We start from the raw sequence: 26,253 nt of genomic DNA, 5'->3' as shown, positions 1-26,253 counted from the left end.
AGCGAAAATCATTTTGTTAATGTTTGCAATATATAAATATCTTCATGCCTTATAGTCACATTTATCAGATTAGAGCTGGGCATAATATAGTATATATATTTTGCGACAACATAAAGAAAAAAGCAGTTGAGATAAGCTATATAATATATCACGGGTAGGCTAGTTCGATATACTTTGGCTTTACGTGAGTTTACTGTATGTATGCGAATAAAGTTGGATATTTGGATATACAGTATATCTTTATACATACTGTATCAACACTTTATACATAGAGGTCTACGATAGAGTTTCTGTGACAGTCTAAACAATCACACAACTGCTAGAGTCTGCCATTTTAATTTAGAAAATCATGTTACATTTACCTTTAATAACATGCAATATTCATATAAATCTCATATCTAATAATCATTCTTAACCATATGCATACTGGATCAGCACCTTTACCAAAAAGTACTGTCGCAATGGTGGTGATATCAGAGGGTAATACCATGGTGTTTTATGATTACCATGAAAAATCCTGGTAATGCCTTTTGGACACGTTTTTGTTTGAACTATGGCAGCTGAAGTCTCAGCAACTCTTTTTAATGCTATTCAATCTACAGAGAAAGACAGACTAGACTATGTAGATGATTACCAGGACCTCTACACTACCTCAGAGACTCTGGACATTGAGCTCTTCCAGATCCCCTCTGTTGGGCTGTTTGCTGCTATGGCTCATCGGGCTAACAAACCGGGCTCTGCCATCTACCGCTGGAACCACGGCCACTTCCAGCTCTACCAGAACATCAGCACCTTTAAAGCCCAGGCATGGAAGCAATTCACTGTAGGGCGGAAGGTGAGAAAAGTCTAAAACTTTTAAGTGGCGCAGCTGTCAAGTAAAAATTTTCCAAACACCATGAATATTGACTTTACACATAATTATAATTTCAAGTTAATCAGATTTTTTAAAAAAATTGTGAGTGTCTAAGTGTCTAATATGTAAAAAGAAGATATTAGAAGATATTAGTCTGCCAAATCAAAATCGCTGTACTGATTTCGATTTGGTGACTAAGGTTTTTCAAATATTAGTAATATTTATTTAGTCATTTCTTTATTTTCCAAGAATTTCAGCATTTACATTTTTCAGTTATATCACATAGACATTTTTGTTTAAACATTCATTTGAATGAAATTGAAACTGTAAAAGGTCTGTATATTGCTGAAAGTTTGACATTTTTATCTGTTTTAATAATAATTGTCTCTTATTAAAAAAAAGAACAAAACTTGATAGAACAGAAAAATTATCATAATTCAGAAAATAATAGTTCAAAATATATACAGTATATTAAAAAAACAATCATTTTAAAAATATCTTCATTAATTTTAATTAAGAATTTGAAAACGTAAAATGTTTATTGAAGTCACAGTCTTAAAAAAAGGGTCACATCAGTGACATCGAAACTGTTAAACAGGCAAAGGTTGTACAGTGCAGCTGTAGTGAGCAATGATTGGCATTTCATTAGGAAAGAATTACTGGCAGAAAAAGCCTGAGGTGAGGCAGTAAGAACTGTGACTGGATTAACAGATACACTAGACATAGTTCAGTACCATGTGTGTGATCTGCATGTTTTCCACTCAATCATGCATAGAGCCACAGAGAACAGACTTTACACTGCACTGCAGGAGACAGGTGTGTTTTGATGTGGTGTTTCTTACACTCAGTACAAACGTATGCAATAACTTTAAATCACTAGTGTAGTCAATCACAGAAATTCCCTTCCCTGAATGAATCATATTTACACGTCTGTCTGTCTGCAGTGGAATTGTTTAGTCTTAATTGATATCACACAGATCTTGAATTATAAAGAATAGGAAGCAATAAAAGTTCTTTGTTGAAACCTGCAGCCCCTTACGACTATAATCATCATCATTATATCACAGAGTTTGTATTTATATCAGTTAAAGCGTCACTAAACTCTTCGGCTGAGTGAAATTATGACTCATACTAGACTATATATCTACCACCTGATCTTCACACTGTTCTAAATTTAGTGAGCTGGATTCATGATAGCCAAATGACGGGCTGACTGATAAGCGTAACTCTATCTCTGTTTGTCTGTATCAGGCTCATTTATCACTGTGTGTGTTGTATGTGTGCCAGATGTTCTTGGCGGTGTCGAACTCCGTGGGCCCAGCGGACGGAGAGCGAGAGCTGTCTGTGATCTATCGGTGGAGTAATAAGAGGCTGAAGTTTGTGCGTTATCAGACCCTGGAGACACACAGCGCTCGTGACTGGGAGGCCTTTCATATTAATAATGAAGCTTTTTTAGCTGTGGCTAATCACAGAACAGGTTGGTCCAACAATGGTGCACTGGGGCTGAACCAAGTGTTTCCTCGGTGCCTAGCTAGGCTTATACATAACTGTCCTAGAATACTGTTTAATGGTTCTCAGTTCACCCCACTCCATAAATGCTGACCGAAAAATATAAATTCATACTCAGCAGCATCATGTCTTTCCAAGCCCATATGACTTTCTTTGATCTGTTCATCACAAAATATTTGACATTTGAAGATACGTTTGCCATACAATGAACGAATATTGTATGGAAGCCTGTTCCGACACAGAATAAAAAAAATTAAATAAGTAATTGCGACTTTTTATCTCACAATTCTGACATTTGTCTCGCAATTTTATATAAACTCTGACTTCTGAATTCTGACTTTGCCTCGCAATTCCAAGTTTACATCTCGCAATTCTGTGTTTATATATCACAATTCTGACTTATTTCCTCTGAATTCTGAGTTTGCATCTCGCAATTCTATGGAAGCCCATTTCTGCCATGGAAAAAAAATAAAAAAATAAAAGTAATTGCGACTATTTATCTCTCAATTCTGAATTTATATTTCACTATACTTTGACTTTTTTCTTGTAATTAGGAATAAATATATAATTGTGACATTTAAACTTAGAATTAAATATAAACACGCAATTCTCAGAATTGTGAGATTTAATAAAAAACACAATTACCTTTTTTATTTCATGGTGGAATAAAAGACAGTTGTGAGATGTAAACTCAGATTTCTGAGGGGAAAAAATTTGAGATATAAAAAATTGCGAGATATAAAAAAATATAAATTGTTAGATGTAAAAGTGAAACCGCACGAGTCTGTATCTCACAATTCTAATTTTTTTTTCTCAAAAACTCATTTATATCTTGCTGTTAAATCTGTACAGTTACACTTTTTTCCTCTAAAACTACTCTATTTGTGATCAAATAAATGCACTCTTGGTTAGCATAAGAGACTTATTTCAAATTCATAAATTAACACTTTCGATTGGTAGTGTATGGACTGATAAATTTGGAGCCTCTGGTGCAGTTCAGTAGATTTTTTATCAGCATTTCATTTTGTTACTGCTCTCAAAATAGGTGCCAGTAGTTACATTTATTATAATATTATAACCCTTACATTATGTTCCCGTCATCCCTTTTAGAGAATGGCAATCACAACATTGACAGCGTTGTTTATAAGTGGAACCCAGGCACCAAGACGTTTGAGGTGAACCAAACCATCTCGACATCAGGAGCTTATGACTGGGAATTTTTCACCGTAGGGCCCTACCACTTCCTAGCAGTGGCCAATGCATTTGATGGCACCTCCACCCAAACAGATTCATCCATCTACATCTGGCTTGGTGGAGCTTTTCAGCTTTTTCAGACTATAAGGGTGAGTTTAGAAAGCATGTCATTTCAAAATGCCTGTGATGGACACGAGGCACTGGAACTTTCTGATGGCTTAAAATCAAGTGGCTCATTCTGAAACTTGATGATCATCTAGAACTTATTTAATTTGAATGGAAACACTGGGGTAAATGGGGTACATTTCTATCCCCAGTTGCACAATAAGAATTATATTGCAGGTAAATGAAGTGGAAAATCATAACAAATGAAAAAACGATGAATGATGGACTCATGTAGGTGTTTAGCAGTTGCAGCATGTTATTTTAAAGTTACCCGACACCTGTTCTCACAGAATCTCCTTGGGACATGTAGTATTGCTGGGGTTGTTTAAGTATAGCTTTAACCACTGTAAAAGTGGTTGAACTAGGTATTGCAGTTACATTATTACAAATTCAAAATATTGGAGAGGGTTTTTTTCACCCGGCCCCTCCTCCTCAGACTTGACGCACACGCAGGTTGCCAGATTGACGACACCAACAGGAACGAGCGCACTTGACGATGAATGAAATGAAATAGCTGTGTTTTCTGCCAACTGGCAACCCGGGGTGCCGAAATACAATCGGGCAAACTGGCAGTGGGCGGGTTTCACAAACCAAAACAGAGACCGACATTCCGGCCCGGAACACACATTTTCAAAGGAGAATAAATGACTGTAGCATTGTTTTTCAGATAAACAAGTATGTTAACTAAGCATGGTATTTTATGGTATTATTATGCTTTAGTAGAGTCAAAAACTTACATACCGCACCTTTAAAGGAAAGATAAGATATAGTCTATGTACAGTGGGTACGGAAAGTATTCAGACCCCCTTACATTTTTCACTCTTTGTTATATTGCAGCCATTTGCTAAAATCATTTAAGTTAATTTTTTTCCTCATTAATGTACACACAGCACCCCATATTGACAGAAAAACACAGAATTGTTGACATTTTTGCAGATTTATTAAAAAAGAAAAACTGAAATATCACATGGTCCTAAGTATTCAGACCCTTTGCTCAGTATATAGTAGAAGCACCCTTTTGATCTAATAAAGCCATGAGTCTTTTTGGGAAAGATACAACAAGTTTTTCACACCTGGATTTGGGAATCCTCTGCCATTCCACTTCAGATGGGTAAACTGCATTGCGGGTGGTTAGTGAACAAGACAGGTGTTTGTGTTGATACCACATGTACAACTTTTAAAATCTAATTTTCTGTGAAAATCTCTTAACTGCACAAAATTGGCAGACAGGCTATGACTTCGGGAACTAGAGTGAACCCTTCCTGATTGTAAATCGTGGGAAAAAACTGGGCAAAAACCATACTGTACTGTATAGTGTACTGTATATTTCAAATATTATACAGTACATTTGGGAAGATATTACTTTTTTCTATCTCATCCTTCCTTCCACACTTTAATGTAAGAGATAAGTAAACCTATATAAAAGTCATGGTATCACTTAAAAAAAAATCTGATTTTCTGATATACAACAACTAAGCCTATAGGATAAGACTTATCTGTAAATGGTGTTCAATTGCTATTTTCTCAAATATTATCAGGATAATATGGAAGCCCATTTTTACCTTGGATTTAAAAAAATTGAGAAAAGGTAATTTTTCTCAAAATTAATATCTTACAATTGAGTTATTACAAGATATGCAAACAGAATTCTGACTGACTTTTTCCACAATTCTGAGTTTACAATTCACAATTGTTTTATTATTATTATTTGTGTTTCCATCACGGTATAAATAACAATTCTAAAAAAAAAAAAAATTAAATGATCTCACAATTCTGACATTTTTCTCACAACTGCGAGTTTATATCTCACAATTCTGGCTTTTTTTTTATAATTCGGAGGGGGAAAAAAGTCCAAAAAGAAATATAGTCAGAATCGCAAGAAAAAAAAATCATAATTATGAATTATTAAAAAAATGACCTTTTTATTTATTTTTATTTTATTCTGAGGAAGAAATGGGCTTCCATGTAGAATAAGATTACAGTATAACAGTGCTAAAAACTATAATGAATATTGCAGCAAATGAAGATAGATTTCTTCTTCAGTTTGATTGTTTTTGTCCCTGATAGATGGCAGGGATATGAGGGCTTTGTTCCTGTCCATTGGTTGCCTACTATTGGATGCAGTGACTGGGAGTTCTTTACCTCAGCAGAGGGTTCATACCTGATGTACTCCAGTGCCAAAACACCTCTCTCCAAAGTCTTCAAGCTCAGGATCCACTGAGGGCACAAACAATAGTTCAGTTTTTGCTTATTTTTACCACATGCCACAGAAGTTGATAGAACTGAATCGTTCTCTTCCACTCTTGACTTCCGCCTCGACTAACACTTTGATGAGAAACTCTTTAATGTCAGAGAAGTCAATCAAGCTGACGGTGGTGGAATATAGAGTTTCATACTTCCTGTAAACTACTCATCTGCATAAAAAGGACTGTCAAGATGCAAGAGAGACTTTCAGTGGCGACTCTCTCAAATGTGTCCTCAAAACAGCTCAGTTTCAATTACATTGTGGTTGAGCAAAGACTATTCTGTTTCAAGAAGTTAACATCTGTGCACACTGGACATCTGTGAATACAGAAAGTGAAATGAGGGCACTGAACATTTAGGCTCTGTGTAACTTTTAATAACTTTTATTTACAACATACACTCTCTAAAAATAGGGTACACTCATTTGTGGAAAGTGGCATACAATGTTTAATAAATACTATATCAATAATGTGAAATAATGTAATAAATAATATTATTTATATGTAAAATATTTGTATTTTACCTCTTGTTCTTTGCACCTAAATTGATCTAATAAATTGACAGCTATAGCTGTTTTATCAATGTTCATGTTTCAATATAATTTACATATATTAAAATGATTTGTGTAAAACGGATTTATTATATAAATGTCATTTTTAAACTACAGAACCCATTAAGCCAAGGAACAGCCAGATGATCGGAAATATGTAGTTCTTCTTAGCTAAATAAGATCACTTGCAAGAAGGAGGGCCGTTATCATGGAGAACTACAAGTACCACAATGCATAGCGGCTCTACGTGTCATCAAGCAAACATGGCTGCGTCCTCAGAACACTAATGGTTTTCTACTCATATTTCAATTCTTCCATTATTACTACTAACAGACTGCACGAATTCGAATGAAACGAGTTTAAAAAGGCTATTTATTGAATACGTTAGCGGTCTAATAAAACGAAAGAAATACTGCGGCTGTCAACGAAAAATGATTGTTCTTTTATATCTCAATGGTGAAATATGGAAGCAGTGCAGTCGCCTCTCAGATTTCCACTTTGCGTTTTAAAGACTGAGATTTACAGGCGACACCTGTGATTCATCCAGAGGAACGTCACGACACTTAAACGGGGCGATAAGTTTAGTTCTTTTGGTTTATAAAGGCGATGTTTAGTCCTGTTAAGTCGTCGTATTCCAGGGTGAGCCCATTGATTGTTAATCGGGAGCTGGGGAAGACAAAGATGAGATAGCAAGAGGTGAAACGCTTTCCTTTCACAGTAAACGAATCTCGGTTCACTGAAGAACGGGAGGTTTACCAAGACTAAGCTTTACAAGGCAGCAGCGGTCATGTTTGGAGATCTGTTTGAGGAGGACGGGGATGGCTTTTCCTCCTCTACACCTGGCACAGGTGTGAAGGGGAGAGAGTGTGAGCCTCCACCACCCAGAGGGAAACTCAAACTCTGCGGGATCAAGAATCAGGGTGGCACCTGTTACCTCAACTCCCTGATCCAGACTCTACTCTTCACCCCAGAGTTTAGGGGTAAGATAGGCTGAAAAGGACATTCTGATATTTCATCACTATTTCAATAATTAGTTTGTCAAAAATTAACATTCTGTCATCATTTACTTACTTCTGAAGAGTATTCTGGCCTCTCTAATCATTCGTTATGAGCGCTTTCGAAAACTCTGCTTGATGAAGCTTCGAACTTTTATGAATCTTTTGATTCGAATCAATTCGAAGCTAGACAAGTTTCGACCAGTGGGTGTGTGAATCAATTTCGAAGCAACTGGTTCAATTGCAGTTGGTTCATCACTACATATAATGTAAGTTAACGAGGACTGGTTCTATCAAGCTCCAAAACGCCAAAATAAAGTCTGAATTTCTAGGGTTAACGTTCATGAGAGACGTAGCGACTCAATGCGTGAATTCATTCAATCGGTTGATCCAGCGAATCGGATTCGAGTTCAACTCTTAAAGGGGTCATATGATGCGATTTCAAGTTTTCCTTTCTCTTTGGAGTGTTACAAGCTGATTGTGCATAGATAAGATCCCTGAAGTTGCAAAGACTAAAGTCTCAAAACCAAAGAGATATTCTTTATAAAAGTTAAGACTCTGCCATGCCCCCCTAAAACGGCTCGTTCTAACACGCCCCCACATATCTACCTCACTATGTGGAAATATTAGCATAATGCCGCCCAAATGTTGAAAAATAATGTGTTTTTTGAACATTAAAGCATGTCAACATATTCTGTTACACCAAATACACAAAATAATGATCTTTAAAAAAGCATCATATGACCCCTTTAAGATTTCTATTAGCGATTTTGGCTTGTTTGTCCAACGAAGATCCTGATAAATTCAGAATTCAAAAGACTTGAATATAGCGTAGGGTCATATGAGCCACTTTTTATTCTTTTATAATTACTTTTCTGTAAATTTGAAGCTTGACAGCCCAATTCCTGATTCACTTTATATGGATGGAGTGACCAAGATATACACTTAAAAAACATCAGGTTTTTGCATTCTTTGTAAAAACCAAAGCCATACAGTGTTGGGACAACATGAGAATGACAGATTTTTCATTTTGGGGTGAATTTATTTTTTATGGTGTTATTGCATAAAATCATCTCTTGCAGGGGAGCTGTTCCATCTCGGACCGGATGAATTAGGATGTCTGGCTGACAAGGACAAACCAGAGGCAAAGGTGTGTATGAATGTGTGTAAGAGAGGGATGAACAGAAGGCTCTATAAGTGTTTCAGAGGACCAGATGAATAGATGTTTCTTGTTCTGTGTGATCTCAGGTCCGTGTGATTCCTCTGGAGCTTCAGAGACTGTTTTCTCATCTGTTGTTGGTGGATGAAAAAACAGCCTCCACATCAGATCTGACGGACAGTTTTGGCTGGACGAACAATGAGGTACAAAGTCTTTGTGATCTTTACTTACTGTCCATTTAGCAGGTATGTTTCATCTAACACTGACTGATTGCAAAGACAGACCCTTTGTAATCTGGGGTTAAATGGTTCCCCAGGGTCGCATGGGTCACTTTGGGTAATAGCATCTGTGATGCAACTGAATGATCTTGCTCAAAGCAAAATTAGGAGCCGTTAATTTTGCTACTACACCTTTAAGAAATTCCCCCTTCTTCCTTCCTCCTCCAGAGCTTTACTCTGGTTTGAGGAGTCAAAATGTGTATTTGTAGATCAAACAGTGGCTTGGAAAACAAACAGTTTCCACATAAAGAGTTTGGTAAAAGTTAAACTGAAATGATCAAGCAGCTTGTTAAAATCTTTCATCTTCTGTTTTGATTTTGTCTTTAGGAAATGGGTCAGCAGGATGTACAGGAGCTGAACCGGATCCTGTTCAGTGCTCTGGAGAGCTCATTAGTAGGCACTTCAGGCAGCAGTCTCATACACCGGCTGTACCATGGGACGCTTGTCAACCAGATCACCTGCAAAGAGTGCGGCAATATTAGTGAGAGACAGGTCAGAAAGGAGAATGCTCCCTCCTGTGTTTCTCTACTTATTTTTGCTTCCAGCGGTCCAATTTGTGACAACTTTAAATATAACCAGCACAAAAACAGTGCATATTTATTATTTATGATACACCATGTGAAAGAAATTAATAATTTGATTTAGCAAAGACACATTCATTTGACCAAAAGTCACAGTAAAGACATGTTACAATTGATTTAAATTTGAAATAAATGCTGTTTTCAACCAAAACAGCTTTTTTCAATATTGAAATGTTTTTATAACACCATATCAGCATATTAGAATGATTTCTGAAGGATCATATGACACTGATGTTTTAACTTCCTTGCTATCACAGAAAAAAATTACATTTTAAAATATATTAAAATAGAAAATATTTCACATTATTACTGTTTTTACTTTATTGTTTTTAAAATAAATGCCTCGATGAGCATAAAAGACACTTACTGCCCCCAAACTTTTCAACAGTTGTGTATATATGCATCTCACTATCTTTCTGTTCTCTCAGGAGGACTTTCTGGACTTGACCGTATCAGTGCGTGGTGTAAGTGGCCTAGAGGAGGCGCTGTGGAACATGTTTGTGGAGGAGGAGATGTTTGAGGGTAACAATCTGTACCGCTGCAGCAGATGTGACCAGCTGGTTAGGGCCGCTAAGGTCAGTCACTTCTCAGAACTCAAACTCTTTTTATCTGAGTTAATACTGTTAATTTGTCCTTCGAGGCCTTACACAATGGAGATTTTCATGGAGATCTCCAATTAGATATTTATTTAAAGGGGTCATGTCATTTTTATTTTTCATTATTTACCCTGAGGTATACTACTGTTCAAAAGTATAAGGTCTGTAAGATTTTTTTCATGTTTTTGAGTTGCCTCTTTTATGCTCACCAAGGCTGCATTTAACTCATTAGAGATACAGTAAAAACAATAATGTTTTGAATTATTGTTACAATTTAAAATAACTGTTTTCTATTTTAATATAATGTAAAATGTAATTTTTCCATGTGATGGTAAAGCTGAATTTTCAGCATCATTATTCCAGTCTTCAGTGTCACATGATCCTTCAGAAATAATTCCAATTTGCTGATTTGGTGCTCGAGAAACATATCTTATTAAAGTTGTGCTTAATATTTTTGTGAAAACCATGTTGCATTTTTTTTCAGGATTCTATAGATATAGTTATGGGTCAAGGAAATTTGATTCCTCATGTTACATGATCCCTATTAACATGTGACTGGCACTAAGCCGTTATTCTAGATTCTAATTCAGATGAGGCGACTGTAGTTGGTTATAAAACTTCTTAATTTTGTCTTTTGTTGCAGTCTGCAAAACTGAGAAAACTTCCACCATTCCTGACCATTTCCTTGTTGAGGTTCAACTTTGACTTTGCCAAGTGTGAGCGCTACAAAGAGACCGGGAGCTACGCTTTTCCTCTTACATTTAACCTCAGACCATTTTGTGAGCAGGTACCAGAGCCGAATCACACGCAAATACATTTTCCAAACTCTCCAGCCAAGTAAGATCAATCTGTGTTATTAGTGAAGATTCTACACTGAACAGAGTATGATATCTGGTAATGTTTTGTAGAATGCACTGCAGGATCAGAGTTACCATCCTGTTAGCAGCTGTTGAGAACCTTTAGATTGTTATCCCAGATTCATCAAGCAGAGACTAACTTTTTAATCGCTAGTAAACTAGAAGCACAGGTCTAGAGGGAGAGCTAAAATGACCACAGCAACTCAATTTCAAAGCAGAGGATTAACATGTGTTGTGCTTCTGACAGAACGATTGGCCAGACTCAGAGTATTCGTACGAGCTCTTCTCCATCATCATACATAAAGGAGGTTGTTATGGAGGTCATTATCATGTCTACATCAAAGACATCGATCAGCTCGGCTACTGGGAGGCACCGGTTAGTCATTTGTTTTTTATTGCAGTGTCTATGTATGGTTCGATGACAAGTAATTTCTATTTGTGTTTTTTTTTTTTTTCTTAGGAGGAAGAGGTAAAAGTGAAGCTGAAAACCCAGAAACGAGAGGACAAAGTCGGAGAAAGAAAGAAAGAGTGTGAAAATTCTGTTGATGCAGAGGATCCTCTCTCTGTACTTACTGGCATTCTGGCTCAGGTACGCCGTTACACCATTAAACTCTACAGTTATGCAGGACTGTAAGTAGATGTTTGAGATATTATTAGCACTTTTTGATTTGTTGCAGTTATTTAGCGTATAGAACGATGAACCCTCATTTGAATCAAGAAAATGTCATTTTATTTAGTTCACAGATCAGTGAAGAGAAATTATGGACATATTCTATGTTTTGAAATGCAGGACAACTGTAATAAATATTGGGCATAACTGGGCATAAAATTTCACATGCTGATTTTCACTTGTTTTTTTGTTAGGAGGAGTCAAAATGTGTGCTTGTAGACCAGCTGGGCCAAAAGCTGATGAATAAAACCGGCACGCCATGGAGCAAAAAATATAAAAAACAGTATGGCACCATCAGCAAGGTTGGGGTTTTGAAGTTGTATATTATTCTTCACACTATAGTAATACACTAATGTTATAAAGTCTGGGGCCAAGGAGTTTTTTTTTTATTTTTAATTTAAATTAAAACTTTTTTTAAAAAACTTATTCAGCAAGAATGCATTAAATTAATCAAAAGTAACAGTAATATGTATATTTCAAACAAAGGTTGTTCTTTTGAACTGTCTATTTATCAAGTCCAGAAAAAAGATATCATTTATAATATTTCACAATATTACTGTATTTTTGATCAAATAAATGCAGCCTTGGTGAATATAAGAGACTTCTTTCAAAAACATAAAAAAATTTTTTTGAATGGTATTGTATGTTTATCCACAGTGACTTATTAGAATATTAAAATTAGTAGAATATATATGCAATTTAGCATACAGGCCAATAATATTAACAGTGCTGCAATATATAATTTTACTTTTAGAATTCAAATGCTAGAATAGTGTAACTGCAGGAAAGTGTTGTATGACCATTTTGTCATCCTTCAGTTTCTTCAGAACCACCCTGAAGTGTTCATGCTGGTCTCCGATGGAACCCATGTTGCTCTGAAAGCTGCTGTTCCTGCAACAACAGAACCTAGTCCAACAGAACCAGTCAGTTCGGCTTCAGCCAATAACAGCACAGAGAACATAGAGCCTGAAACAGCAGGAGACACTGAAGCCACTGACGGATGCCATTGGTTTGACCTGAATGACTCTACTGTGACGGCCATTACGGTGAAGGACATAAAGAAGCAGTTTCAGGGAAAAGAGAGTGCCTACATGCTCTTTTACAGGAAGACAGCTATGAAAAGACCTCCAGAGGGTATGCTGTGTGTATGTGCACAGGGTCCAGCATTAACTCTTTGTCACACCTGTCGATGGCCTTTTTTTTGTTTTAACCACACAAGAAACAAAAGTCAATTTGACTTGCATTTAGGCCCCTGTGTGTGCATATGTGATGCAAATCCATTTTTTTCAGTCATAAATACTGCAATATGATTATACAAAAGGCTATTTTTGTCTATCTTTTTAAACAGCCATAGGAAACTCTGCGTACAAAGTGCCTCCTCACCTAGTGGAGCTGGTGCAAGAGGAGAATGCAAGACTTCAGCAGAGAAGGTAGCTTCATATACACTCATAAATGCTCACACCATCAGCATTGGGTATTTTATGCAATTTTAAAGTAATCTGTCTCTTGTAGAGCTGAGTTTGATGCCAGCAGCAACAGCATTGAAGTGCGGCTGCATTTGGCTCCTCATTACCACTGGCAAAACGGAGCCCTGCACCCCGTATCTCCAAACGAAGACTCCATCATCACTGTCACCTTTGACCGCAGAAAGACTGTGGGAGACCTGCGATTGGCCATCTACCAGGTGACATCACTAATCTGTTTCTAGTCCTTATTGCTTAGCTGTGCTCACACACTGCAATTTTTCAGTAACAGTACGACCGAATGTAGATGAATGTCCCATTAGATTAGATCTGACAGAATATGTTGAGTTTTCTCTGACCTTTGACCTTGGTTTCATAGATGCAAGATCTTTGGGAAGGAGACATGGCATTGACATTGGCTAAGAATGTGCCAGCTGGGTTACATTTGTATGATACACTGACAGGTGAACGCATATCATTTATACTTTCGCAACGTTTTGTAAAGCCCTCTCAGATACTCTTGACTCAAAAGTTTGGGGTCAGTAAGTTTTTTTTATTATTATTTTAAAGAAATCAATACATTTATTCAGCAGGGATACATTAAATTGATCAAAAGAGACAGTATCATGTCATATATCATATCATATCATCTACTTCAAATAAATGCTGTTCTTTTGAACTTTCTATTCAACAAAAAAATCCTGAAAAAATGCATCATAAAAATATGAAGCAGCCCAACTATTTTTGGCATTGATAATAATACGAATCATCAAATTAAAATGATTTCTGAAGGATCATGTGACACTGAAGACTTTGCAATTACAAGAATAAATTACGTTTAAAAATATATTCCAATAGAAAGCACTTATTTTAAACATTTCATAAATGTTTTTACTGTGTTTTAGATTAAAATGCCTTGGTGAACTTAATAGACTTAAAAAAAAAAAAAACATTATAAAATCTTACCAACGCCAAACTTTTCAGCAGTAGTGTACATGATTAGTGATTCTGGGTGATTATTTACAGTATGACTTGTGTTGTTTCAGATGACCAGATATCCCTGTATAGCGCAGGTGTGTCTAATGGCTCTGATCTCTTTGTGTGGAATGGAAGAGAGGTGGGCATTTACTTCATCAGTGGTCATATGGATTTATTATGAAATTGATAATGTGAACCTCTCTCAGAACTGGTCCATGTTTCCACTGACTTGAGAGTTGGATACTGATGTTACTGACTACATAATATGCCCCCAAACAAACATGGTGCCTCCTGATCATGGTTTATAAATCTTACTCCTAGTTTTGAGAACAGCCAAAGTCATTTAATTTAGCACCTTTTTGCAGAGCATAACGGTAGAGTCAATTTTTCTGGTCCGGAACCGCCATTTCTTCATGTAAACTCATGTAATGAGCCAGATCAGGCACCGCCTTTGACATTGGCACCTTGTTGGTGGAAAAGAGATGTATTGTGGATTGCAATTTAAAACCGTTAGAGCCAAATTGATGTTTTTCTTTTTCTCTCTTTTTCTTTTAGGTCAGTGGTGTGGCGGTGAAAACTGGCGTTGAATGGGAGCCTGTTTTGCTGACTGTGTTGCGTCCCTCTGCAGAGGAGCTGGGATGTGGGGATGGGTCAGGGGTTGGAGACGCTGATGGATCCGGTATGGTGCATTCTATGAAGGGCTTTGCTGGTGGGGCCACTCTGGGTACAGTGCTCGAGGCTCTAGGGCCCCAAGAGGCCTTTTTGTGCCAGGAGCAGAGCCGTCCAGGGGCCAGTGGGGGCGGGGCGAGTGGTTGGAGGGTTTTCCCACCTCAGGACATGCAGAGAACACTGAGAGAGTTGTCTCTGAAGGACGGGGACGCTCTGCTGCTCCTGCAGCTAGAGGAACTAGACAGCAGGTAAAGAATGCAATTCCACAACTCTCGATACCATTTTTAACACAGCAAAAGTTTGTATTAAACTCACTCTTTTTAAGAATATAAGTTAAAGGGTTAGTTCACCCAAAAATGAATGAAAATGTGTTTTGAAAATGAGCAATGAACGATATGGACACATTTTTTCAGTTAAACATTTCTTCAAAAAAAGAGAAGTGAACAGTCAGTAATAAAATAACGAGCAAAGAAATATAAAGTTATTCAGACATTTTTCTAATGATTATTGCTGTTTTATTATTATTAATAACGAGATTTATACAGCCTATAAATGTTTAAAAATTGCTTAACTTGTCTTATGTAATTACTAGGGGTGCAACGGTTCTCGGTAAAAAATCGAACCGTACCGTTCTCCACACACGGTTCGGCGTGCACTAGGACCGCGGTTCAACTTAAATCTGACAATGCATCTGTAATATGGTTTGTTAGAGTTCAGCTAATGCATGTTTCTGTTGATGGATACAAATTCTGGCTTCCCAATACCTTACAACAAGAGAGAGAGAAAAAAACAATACGTGGACAAACCAGTCACTCTTTGTTCAATGCGAGTGCTGTATGTTGGAATAACTGTCATTTATGCCGTCATCACGTGTTGATAACGCAGGTGAGACCTGAACAGCACACCTTGCTATCTGTGTTTAAACTAAACTCGTTTAAGCCTGGCCAGTTTAAATATTAAAGAGCCAGAAGACGCAAACTCAGGCACGCACAGTGAGAAGATCTATGTGTGCACTCATCTGAAGAGCGTGAACCTGAGTCTCAGAACGCGCGCAATATTAAGCTCTCTTTGAAGTATTGTGCTTGAATGGACAAATTCACTCAAAAATGATGTAAAAATGCCCATCTTGGTGAGTATCCTAGCAGACATAGTCGGCTGAACATACAGTATCAGTGCATTATCTTAAAGTGACAGCACTTTCTTAATGTTAATCAAACAGCAACAACAAGGAAATCTCTCACTGCTCTTGATTGAATAACTTTTGTAACTTTAATAAGGATTAATCTTTAATGTATACAGTCAAAATGCAAAGTTATTTTACATTTGATTACTTCATTCAATTTCTGTACATAAAAAAACTAATGTTAGACCTACCTAAAAAACCTGAAAAGCACTTTTTATTTTATTTGTATCTTTGCTCTATTGTATGTATTTGTGCTGTTGCTTGTAGTTAATTATTTGTTATCTTCATTATTTTTATTTGACAATATAGTTTTTTCCCTAAGCATAGCACATACCGAACCGTACCGAAACCGTGACTCTAAAAACGTGATACAAACCGAACCGTGAGTAAGTTGAACCGTTGCACCCCTAGTAATTACATGAATAAAAGTTATGACAATGTCTTGATATTGTGATGAGATATTAATGCAATAATGTGATGCTTTTAAAAGTAACATTTCACAACACTGACATTAGAGTAAAATATATAGTGTAAACATTGATATAATAGGGACCATGATTTTCCACAGTATCTTCAGCCTCAGCGGTGATATAGTTACCGTGACAACGCCCTCAGACTGCCGCTGGCTGCAGGTGGAGTTTTGCCCACAGAGTGGAATAAAGGAGGAAGAAAAGGAGGAGCAGGGGAAGAAAAGGAGTAAAGTCTCAGCTTCAGGGAACATGGTAAGATTGAAAACATGCATGTACACACACAGACACACACTGTGTTATTTAGGCATCATTTATGTACTATTAGAATATTTAATAATGTTTTGAAAAAAAATATTTTTGTACAATATTAGTACTTAAACTTATTTTATTTCATGTCTAGTTTTAAGTTTATTGATATAGTCATAAAGTATGCCACGCCCACTACTGGTGGACTACTTTTATTCATTCCTATGAGGAAAATGGAGACAAATATCCAATAAATGTCTCGTAAAATGACAGAATAAATGACAGAATCGTAACTAGTAAGACATTTGAAGTGCAATTGCAAATGGACTTTGCATTTCCATTCACAATTTGGCAGATATATTACATACACGGAAAAGAAAATTGAAACACAAATGCGCGATTTGCAGTTGCGTTTGGATTATGTCTCAACGCACTGTATGTGTCAACAAATTGAAAACGCAATTGCAAATACAATGAGCAATTCCTTTTGATAATTGTCTGGAATATCATTCCATAGATTCAGTTAATCAAAATACATTTTAATACTTTGTTTTAGATCACAATAGTACTGTGTTGTACACGTTCAGATTGTTGTACAGGTGTCCTGATTTGCTGTCGGTCTCTTGCAGCTACTGATGGAGGTGAAGGAAAAAGCTCTTGAGGACCTTCACCTACAGGATGAGCTCAGTGGTAATAATACTATATAATAATACCTAGTCATACCGAATAATGCTCAATAACAAAGAAAATGCTTAATAATACTTCTCATAGCCTTTTCTTATTGATACGTCATTCTGTTTAAACTTATTATAAGTTTTCTGTTTATGTTTTACTCTATATAAAAAAAATAAAATAAAAAAAAAGCTTTTCAATTTCTTGATATTTTAAAATTGAGGAGCAGAAATTACTGTATGTGTGTCAGGGAAGAGCTATTGTCTCCCTTTGTGTTCATATCGGTGTCTTTTTTAAATTTTATTCTGAGTTTAGATGTTGAATGTTGTCTGAGGCAACTGGATCGAACTGGAAAACTTTTACCTCCAGGTACCTTCTCAAAACAGTCATCGGCATCACTGCTAATGTGATCCCTCTAAAGGATTACATGCTAAACGGGTTTCTGTGTGTTTTAGTGCATGAGCATTTGAGTGTTCGGGAATCAGGGATCAGGTTAATGACTTCACTCTACCTCTGTCCCGGACCAGTGCCAACAGCAACACAGGTGCATTCATACAATTTGGGCATGTGTGAATGTAATGCAGAATGCACATCGCATTTCTTCATTTAATTTCACTTCTGTAATGAGAAAATATCTTTTCTCCATACAGTTGTTCTTGTACTTCAGTGTTGGTCTAGCGCCCTCAGTTGGTCAGGAGCTGGAGATTATTGTAGAGGAGTCTCTAACCATCAAAGAGGTCAACTCTGGATTTTATTTGAAATTTTAGCTGTGTTCTGAAAAAATGCTGATATTTAAAAATGCCGGTTCTTGTTATTGCAGTGCCTTAAGGAAATGTTGCAGATGGCGAAACTTGAAGGTAAAATAATTCAAATGCTTGTTATTTAATCAATGGCACATTTAACTTGTCTGGTTTTCTCTGATTTATTAATGAAACGCATGTTTCTCTATCTAGGTGAGTCATGGCACTTAAGGAGAGTGGACTGGTGTGAGGAGATTGGAGAGCCACTAATGGATGAGGTAGGATTAATCTCTAAAATTAATACTAATCCACTAATCTCTTTCTCAATTTGCAATGACTTCAAATATTTGACTCCTGTTTACTCTTGTTTCCCAGAATGCATCTCTGAAAGAGGTAAAGGTCATTCATGGGGACACACTGGTGCTGGTGGAGGGGCGACTGCCTCCAAAGGTGCATTTTCAGTTTGGAATGATTTCTTATGTAAGATAAAAAGGAAGTAAAACTTTACAAACAGCTTTCTTTCGTCTTATCTCAATTTCAGGGTTACCTCAAGCTGTCTGTGAAGATGTACATAGATGTGATTGACAGCTCCGGCGTTCCAGAGCTGAACCACACAGCAGAGTGTCAGAGCATTGAGGGGCTCGCCACAGGTTTGACTTCTAGCAAATTTTCTAGAAACCAAGTGAGATTCATGTTGTTTCTGTCAGATCGTGGCTGCTTGTGGAATATCTCTGATTTGTGCTTGTTTATGTGTGTTGCCCCGGTGTTTCAGAGTGGTCTGGATCAGAGATGAGATTCATCGGTCATGTGGAGATATCAGAGGAGGCTTCACTGGATGATCTCAAGACTCAGGTTGGCATCAGTACTCACAGCATTAATGATGGCAACTGATAATGATAATTTAAAAGTGAAGTGTGTCATTTTTACTAGCAGCACCATACAGAATTGTAGAAATGTTTTCCAACAGTTTCCCCACATAATCCTAGCAGCCTTTCCAAACTGAATACATACAAAATTTCACAAGACCTGATTTTGTGTAATAGTGCCGTTTTAATGATCACCATTGTGTATGTTTAAACCATAACACTAGAGAATACACAATAGCAAACGAAGACTTGAAATGGTCAGTTTGCAAAGTTTTACTGTATTTCATCTCAGTCTTTATTTTATTTATTATTTACTGACTTCAATTCTTTTCATTCTTATGCTTTCAGTTTAGTTCATTTCCCTGTACTTGTAGTGTTTAGAGGAAACAAGCAGCCTACAAATGACATATTTATAGTTCTGCAATCTGCATATTAAACTGGGACAAGAGAAAAGATTTTAACATTAAAAAATCTGCACACGTCACCTTTTATGAGTATTCTCATCGCACTTCTCTTAGCTAGTTCAAAAGTTTGGGGGTCAGTATGATTCCATCCATCCATCCAAAAAAAAAAAAAGAATGCTTTTATTAAGCAAGGATTTCTATTTTAAAAATGCTGTTCTTTTGAACTTTTATCATGAAAATAAATGTATTGCCAGTTCATCTAAATCTTACACAGCACTACTGTTTTCAACATTTATGATAATAATAAAATGTTTCTTGAGCAGCAAATCATCATATTAGAATGATTTCTGAAGGATCATGTTTCACTGAAGACACTGAAAATTCAGCTTTGCATCACAGGAATGAATTGAAAACAGTTATTTTGCTAAAACAAATGACGTTGGAGAGCATAAGAGACTTCCTTCAAAAAACACACACACACACACACAGGTTTGTTTTTGTGAAAAGTGGGGACATGGGGTAATGTCCTGAAAAGTCCCCTTCTCCTTGTAATACCTATGTCATACCTTTGTCATTATACAAATTGATGTCCTCATTTGTCACAAAAACGCACACACACACACACAGGTTTGTTTTTGTGAAAAGTGGGGACATGGGGTAATGTCCTGAAAAGTCCCCTTCTCCTTGTAATACCTATGTCATACCTTTGTCATTATACAAATTGATGTCCTCATTTGTCACAAAAACGCACACACACACACACACACTTCTGAACAGTAGTGTATACTTTTGGCTACAGTGTAACAGTGCAATTAATATGCAGCACTGCTGTATAGGATCGGTATAACTGCTGCAAATCCCACAATCCCTTGAGAAAATTCATACTTGTGTTCTGGTAGATGATGACTCTGCCGGCACTTCAGGATGTGTGTGTGCCCAGTCCTGCGTTCCTTCGTGTATGGCTGCTAGAGTGCAAGAAACTGGCCAGGATACTCCGAGGAAACCAGCAGACACTCAGGTTGACAGCTTTGGATTGTCCTTCTTTTTTGTGTGAGGTGTCTCTTACCCCTTGTCCCCTGAATGGTGCTGTAATGGAAACACTGAACGGTGATGGTGGAAAAAGCATGTGAAACTTTTCATTGTATATGGGCTTAATGTCCTTCTTTTCCCGTAGGAAGCTGAAGCTGGGGAACGGGGCGGATGTGTGTGTTGAGAGGCTGATGAAAGAGGAGGACCTGGGGTGAGACTTCCTGACAGCAATTCAGACAATGAGGCAATTAATCAAATCCATGGAAGAAAGAAAAACACTGATCGTTCTTTTCTCTTTATCTGTACAGCCTGAAGGATTTATTGCTGAGGGTTCAGATGGGGGTGCCAGGAGAGAAGGCGTATTATCCTTTTGAGGAGTTTTTGTGGGACACAGGGCGGGACAGCACCTCCAGGGGCCTCTACGCTGCTCTGGCCTCCCAGTACGGTCTCACTCCTGACAGCCTGCTCTTGGCTAAACACCTGCCTGACAAACACACCTGGATGCCCATTTCCAACTGGGTGAGAAGAGAGAGAGAAAATGGGAATACAGTATATTGTTAGGCAAGAGTTGAGTATACTTGAATAATCACTTCCTAATAATCCCAGACTCAACAGGTCTCAAAAAGGAAGAAGAAGAGGAAAGCTGAGAGTCTCCAGGCAGCTCCCTTCTACCTGAAAGATGGCGATAGTATAGGTGTCAAGGTGAATTTAATCCAAAAAAATCTATTTATTTTAAGTACTGTTGGGGAAGCTGCTGTAGAAACTATCCCTAAAATCCCCATCTGCCATTACTCAGTCAAATAGATAATCCCTCCCCAAATGTATGTACCCAAATGTATGTAGTTATTTTAAGTTACTAACAGAAAATAATTACTTTAAAGCTATTTAGCAGTGCAATATCTTGAGTTGTACATTGCCTGTGTGTGTTCTAACCACTAAGCTCCATCTCAATCAGCAAATATCTTTTTATACATAAATTTACACTAAATACAACATATATCAGAATCAGATTGAGCTGTATTGCACAAGAGTGTGCAAGCACAAGGAATTTGTTGTGTTTTTAGGAGCTCTTGGTACAATCATATATACAGTGGGTACGGAAAGTATTCAGACCCCCTTAAATTTTTCAGTCTTTGTTATATTGCAGTCATTTGCTAAAATCATTTAAGTAAATTTTTTTTCCTCATTAATGTACACACAACACCCCATATTAACAGAAAAACACAGAATTGTTGACATTTTTGCAGATTTATTAAAAAAGAAAAACTGAAATATCACATATTTTATAGTCTGAATACTTTCCGTACCCACTGTACATATATGACATATAAATAAAGTTTTTTTTATTATATATTATAGTCGCAATTACATATGCACACTGTAGTTGCCTATTTTGAGATTATCGCATTGGCTGACAAAAATGACTGATAGGCTTGTCAGACATAACAGTTTTTAAAAAATTTTCAGTGCATTTTAAGAAAATATGATGTAAAGTTTCTGGGGGGTTTTCAGTAAGGCCTCACTCTGTCACTTTTTTGTTTTGTTTGTATTTGCATGTATGTAGAATCTGCTAATAGACAATAATAAAGAATTCACTACTCTGGAAGATGAGATTGGTCAGCAGAGACTTACGGTGGAGGCAGCCGATCACAACACAAGGTGCATCTTCTCTTTGGCTTTTATTGTCGCTCTCCAAGATTACAAGATATAGGTTTGTCAGCCTTTGCTGATTTCATTTGATTAAAGATGTACTGCTATAATGTTTGGTCTTTGTGGTCAGTAATAAATATATATTTTTAATTAATATATTTATTCAGCTAAGATGCATTCAATTCGTTTTTAAAGAAAAACATTTATAATGTTTCACCGATATTTCAAATAAATGCTGTTCATCAACTTTTTGAACTGCCTGAAATTTTTTTTTTATCAAGCTTTCAACAAAAGGTAGCAAAACTGTTTACAACATTGATAAAAGTAGTAGATATTGAATAATACATACATATTAGTATTGTTTCTGAAGGATCATGTGACACTGAAGTAATTGCTGCTGAAAATTCAGCTTTGCCATAGCAGGAATAAAATATATTAAAATAGAAAAAGTTATTTTAAATGGTAATAATATTTCATAATATTACTGTGTGTTTTTTACATACTATGTATGCTTTTTTTTTATCAAATAGATGCAGCCTTGGTAAGCATATGATATTTCTTTCAAAAACTTTTTTCTTTTTTTCTTTTTTTAATGTTGTCCACTAGGGTGCGTCCTGCCACTGGAGAATGTTCACAAGACATTGGGTCCAAGAAGTCGGGCCCAACTAAAAACCGGAAACCAGAGGTGGCCTTATCGATCAGCGTGGGAGTGTTCAGGTAACCCACCCTGTGAACAGCCATCTCAGAGCTTCTCAGAGCTGCCTGTTGGTCTTCACAACCTTCACTAAGGTGCCATGGCAGAGTCTGCCCCACTGAGTCACAGCAAGGAAGCCAAACTGAAGACACTATGAAAGTGCTGACCTGGGAACCCACCCTGTGAAAAATACGATTCTTTGGATGCTGATACAAAACTTAATTTTATGTGGAAATATCATCTTTAATCACTGAGATTTCTTGAAGCTTGAACACTATCTTTGCCCCTTATATGCAATTCATTACTGGAGCAAATAATTGTACCCTACAAGACTAAGAGATCAGTTTCAGCTTATGCCAGTGGATTTCCCTGCCTCAGGGAGGGGTTTGGTGGTAGTGGTATGAAATGTTACAACTGTTATCTTCAATTTTTGTTTTTCAACAAAATCATCACAATACTGTATGGTAGATGTTTTACTCAGATATCCTTAATTTTATGCAGTTCTTTATCATTTATAATGCTTTAATTCACAAAAAAATAAAATGTTGTTATTTATAAACTCATATGATCCCAGACTGTAATTTTAGGCTGCTATTCACTCATAATATTCCTCTTTGTCCAGTACAAAAGTCATTATTACTTGTCATTAACTGCACAATGTTTTTTTAGTGACATTTTTAGGTCTAGATGAAAACACTCAATTATGAGTAAATGTTCATTTTTTTTAAAACTTGGATTATTGCTCACTGGTCATATGGACATTTCTGGTGTGTAAAAATGCAATTTTTTTTTGTTACACACGAAAGTGAGTGAATGTTTTTTTTTTTTTATAATTTTTGAAATTATGATTTTTTTTAAAAATAATTTTCATTTATGATTTTTTAAAATCTTTTCACATCAGTCAAACATGATTGAAATTTAACTATTTTCTTTTATGTTAGTAGTTTTCTGCCACCTTTACAGCCAAAATTAATTGATTTCTCCGAACATGATGGTTGATTTAGTGAGTCTTAAATTTCTTGATGGTGGTGACCACATGTCATTTATTCTGTTTCAGTATCTGTTCAATTTGAGGTTGAAAAATGTATGTTTTAGTCTTCAAACCTGTCTGACCAACCACCTCTGCCTCCTTTCCCTCGCCCACTGCAGGAAATCATCTGTGTATGCTGAAGTAGTTCAAAGAGAGAGAAAGAAATGCTGTTCTATAACCAAAAAACCTTTAGCCCTCTACAGCCTTTTAAAAGAGAAATTGAAAAGGCTATAATACTGCATATTTTTGTTACCATAATTGCACAAACAGGAAAAAGAAAATACTCTCCTGAATCAGAGACATGCAAATCAGGGATGGATATCCATATTTGCTTTCTTGCTGTTTTTATTCTCTGTTAAGGAGAAAATAGAGACACTGATTTGAACTGAAATGGTTCTGAGCACAAAAGCAAAAGAGTATTGTAAGAAACCATTTCGTTTATGAATTGCATGATTAGTGAAATATTGTTTGACTTGTTTCTATTAAATAGGTGATGTTCAGTAGTACTGTATTTATAAAATGACAACATGTACAACAAGTATTGTTGGGTATATAACTGCCAAATTAGGTACATCTGATTTTTTTTTTGACAGTTGCTTATTTTGCATTCATTGTTTCTTTTCATTAAACAAGTATACAGATCATCTATATAAATTCTTTAGTCTTGTGGCTTTGTTCACTGATTAGCAGGTGCAGTGACTTATGCATGATACTGTTCAACAACTGAAGCAACTTGAAAACAGTAAGATTTTTCTCTTTAACTGCTATTCATGTAACATGTATCTATTATTCTCTTCTATTACTTTATATTTGAAAAAAAGGTAATTTTATGAATTTCAAAATAATTGAATGATCACATCATGGCATCATAATTGCACTTGTCTGCTCGATGCCTCTGAAACATCGTATCTGAACTGCACAAGGTTTGAAGTATAATACGATTTAAGACAAAATATTTCAAAATGCAAACAAGGCATCGTTCATGATAAAGTCGATACTTTACTGTTCAAAGGATTTCAGAGGCCTACTTCATCGATGATCTTCCCAGAGACCTGGCTGCATTTCTAATAAGCATCGTGAGCTAAGCTGATCGTAGAGACCAATGGCGGTAACGGTTCTACGATTAAGGCTTACGATATTTTTGGAAAGCGCAGCCCTGAATGAAATTCCGCATCAGGGCCTGTATATTCGCAAAACATTTTAAGGCTAAAAGTTGCTCATAGCTTGCCGATTTAGGAAAAAATCTTAAAAATAATGGGCGTGTCAGTCCTAAATTTAGGACTCCTACATTTGTGCTCTAAGAGTATTTCACAAAGCATTTTAGCGCTAAAACTAGCTCCTAAATCTGTGAAACGTTAGGAGTAGTGAAGAGGACTCCTAAGTCACTATATAAGACCAAGTCACAAACTATCCTAAAATGGCTGTTGCCGGCAATCTGCCTCGGAACAGAAACATTTCAGAAAAGTTTGACGATAATGAGCTTTTAAAAAGGTATCGCCTTAATCACTAGGGTATTATGACTGTTGTTTTCAAGTTGGGCAAGAAGTAACCGCTGTTCTTGCGTACAGTTTGGTTTTCTTTTACGTTTACATGCCTTACTATCAGCCGTGATTATTCTACTCTGTTAATTAAAAGGCTGCTTATATGCATATCCGCTAATTGTTTGAGGCGCACACATGTAAGAGGCTAACTGAACATAGGCCTATACTTGTTTAATTAGTGACACTTAGCCTGCATTTTAAAATCTTTATTTGAATGTGCATATTCTTTTATTTTTAAACCTTTATCTGAATATGGCAACATAATATCGTGCTCTACAATATTTCTATAATTAACTCTCTGACAGAGACCCCTCCCGTTTCAGCCAATCACTGTGTTCATAGTTAGTAAGCATGCTGACATTCATAGCAACGAGGTCAGCCCCGCCCTTACTTTTAGCTTAAGACTTCTCTCTATTTCTTAGTAAAAGTTTGTCTCAGCAGCTTTGTGAATAGGTTTTAAAGGGGTCATAGGATGCCCATTTTCCACAAGTTGATATGATTCTTTGGGGTCTTAATGAAAAGTCTGTAACACAGTTTGGTTAAAATTTCTCAAAAAAACACCCTTTTTACCCTGTCAAGAACAGCTCTTTTCAGATCAAGCCGTTTTTGTAGCATTTTCCTTTAAATGTTAATGAGCTCTGCTGACCCCGCCCCTCTCTTCCGAGCTGCTCTCTGAGAGACTGTTTACTTTAGCCGCATTCATCGTGAAACTTGCTAATTAGCACATTATTAGGAAAGGCGATTTGCATAGATTCATTACAAAACATTATACTCACTTATTCTGTAGATGAGGCTGGATCATGAATGATTCGCGCGAACATAGACGCATTTATGTAGATCGGGGGCGCATTCCCTTCAGAAACAATGTAATCCACTGCGAGTTCAGCGAGTAAATGAGGACTGCTAAGTTCATTATTACATCCAACAACAGAACACCTCAATCGCTTAGGAGTCATTCTTGTCCACA

At 36.6% G+C, this 26,253-nt stretch overlaps 2 protein-coding genes and 1 long non-coding RNA gene across 3 annotated transcripts; 2 read left to right on the top strand and 1 right to left on the bottom strand.

Moving 5' to 3' along the window:
• Window positions 1-443: 443 nt before the first annotated feature.
• LOC107551903 (thrombospondin-type laminin G domain and EAR repeat-containing protein-like) lies at window positions 444-4,091 on the top strand. The gene is made up of 3 exons (XM_016233670.1): window positions 444-835; window positions 2,141-2,330; window positions 3,473-4,091. The coding sequence occupies exons 1-3, from the start codon at window positions 554-556 to the stop codon at window positions 3,796-3,798; spliced, it is 798 nt and encodes a 265-aa protein (XP_016089156.1). The 5' UTR covers window positions 444-553; the 3' UTR covers window positions 3,799-4,091.
• Window positions 4,092-6,962: 2,871 nt separating this feature from the next.
• On the bottom strand, window positions 6,963-7,352 carry LOC107551902 (uncharacterized). The gene is made up of 2 exons (XR_001604819.1): window positions 7,272-7,352; window positions 6,963-7,181 (listed from the first exon to the last, which is right to left on the bottom strand). It is a non-coding gene; the product is annotated as an uncharacterized lncRNA (long non-coding RNA).
• Window positions 7,178-23,365, top strand: LOC107551901 (ubiquitin carboxyl-terminal hydrolase 40). The gene is made up of 31 exons (XM_016233669.1): window positions 7,178-7,495; window positions 8,593-8,660; window positions 8,759-8,872; window positions 9,275-9,439; window positions 9,957-10,103; window positions 10,768-10,911; window positions 11,229-11,357; window positions 11,442-11,570; window positions 11,846-11,953; window positions 12,470-12,785; window positions 13,000-13,081; window positions 13,164-13,335; window positions 13,494-13,578; window positions 14,161-14,231; window positions 14,648-15,009; window positions 16,513-16,666; window positions 17,290-17,350; window positions 17,648-17,701; window positions 17,788-17,876; window positions 17,983-18,069; window positions 18,153-18,189; window positions 18,286-18,350; window positions 18,448-18,522; window positions 18,614-18,722; window positions 18,845-18,924; window positions 20,242-20,360; window positions 20,517-20,582; window positions 20,680-20,890; window positions 20,978-21,073; window positions 21,936-22,030; window positions 22,628-23,365. Exons 1-31 carry the CDS (start codon window positions 7,303-7,305, stop codon window positions 22,740-22,742), a joined length of 3,798 nt encoding a protein of 1,265 aa, XP_016089155.1. The 5' UTR covers window positions 7,178-7,302; the 3' UTR covers window positions 22,743-23,365.
• The last annotated feature ends 2,888 nt before the right edge of the window (window positions 23,366-26,253 follow it).

The sequence above is a fragment of the Sinocyclocheilus grahami genome, unplaced genomic scaffold (genome assembly GCF_001515645.1).
Source record: "Sinocyclocheilus grahami isolate Dianchi unplaced genomic scaffold, SAMN03320097.WGS_v1.1 scaffold437.1, whole genome shotgun sequence".
Taxonomy (NCBI): Eukaryota; Metazoa; Chordata; class Actinopteri; order Cypriniformes; family Cyprinidae; genus Sinocyclocheilus; species Sinocyclocheilus grahami.
This window is presented reverse-complemented; position numbering and strand designations above follow the sequence as displayed.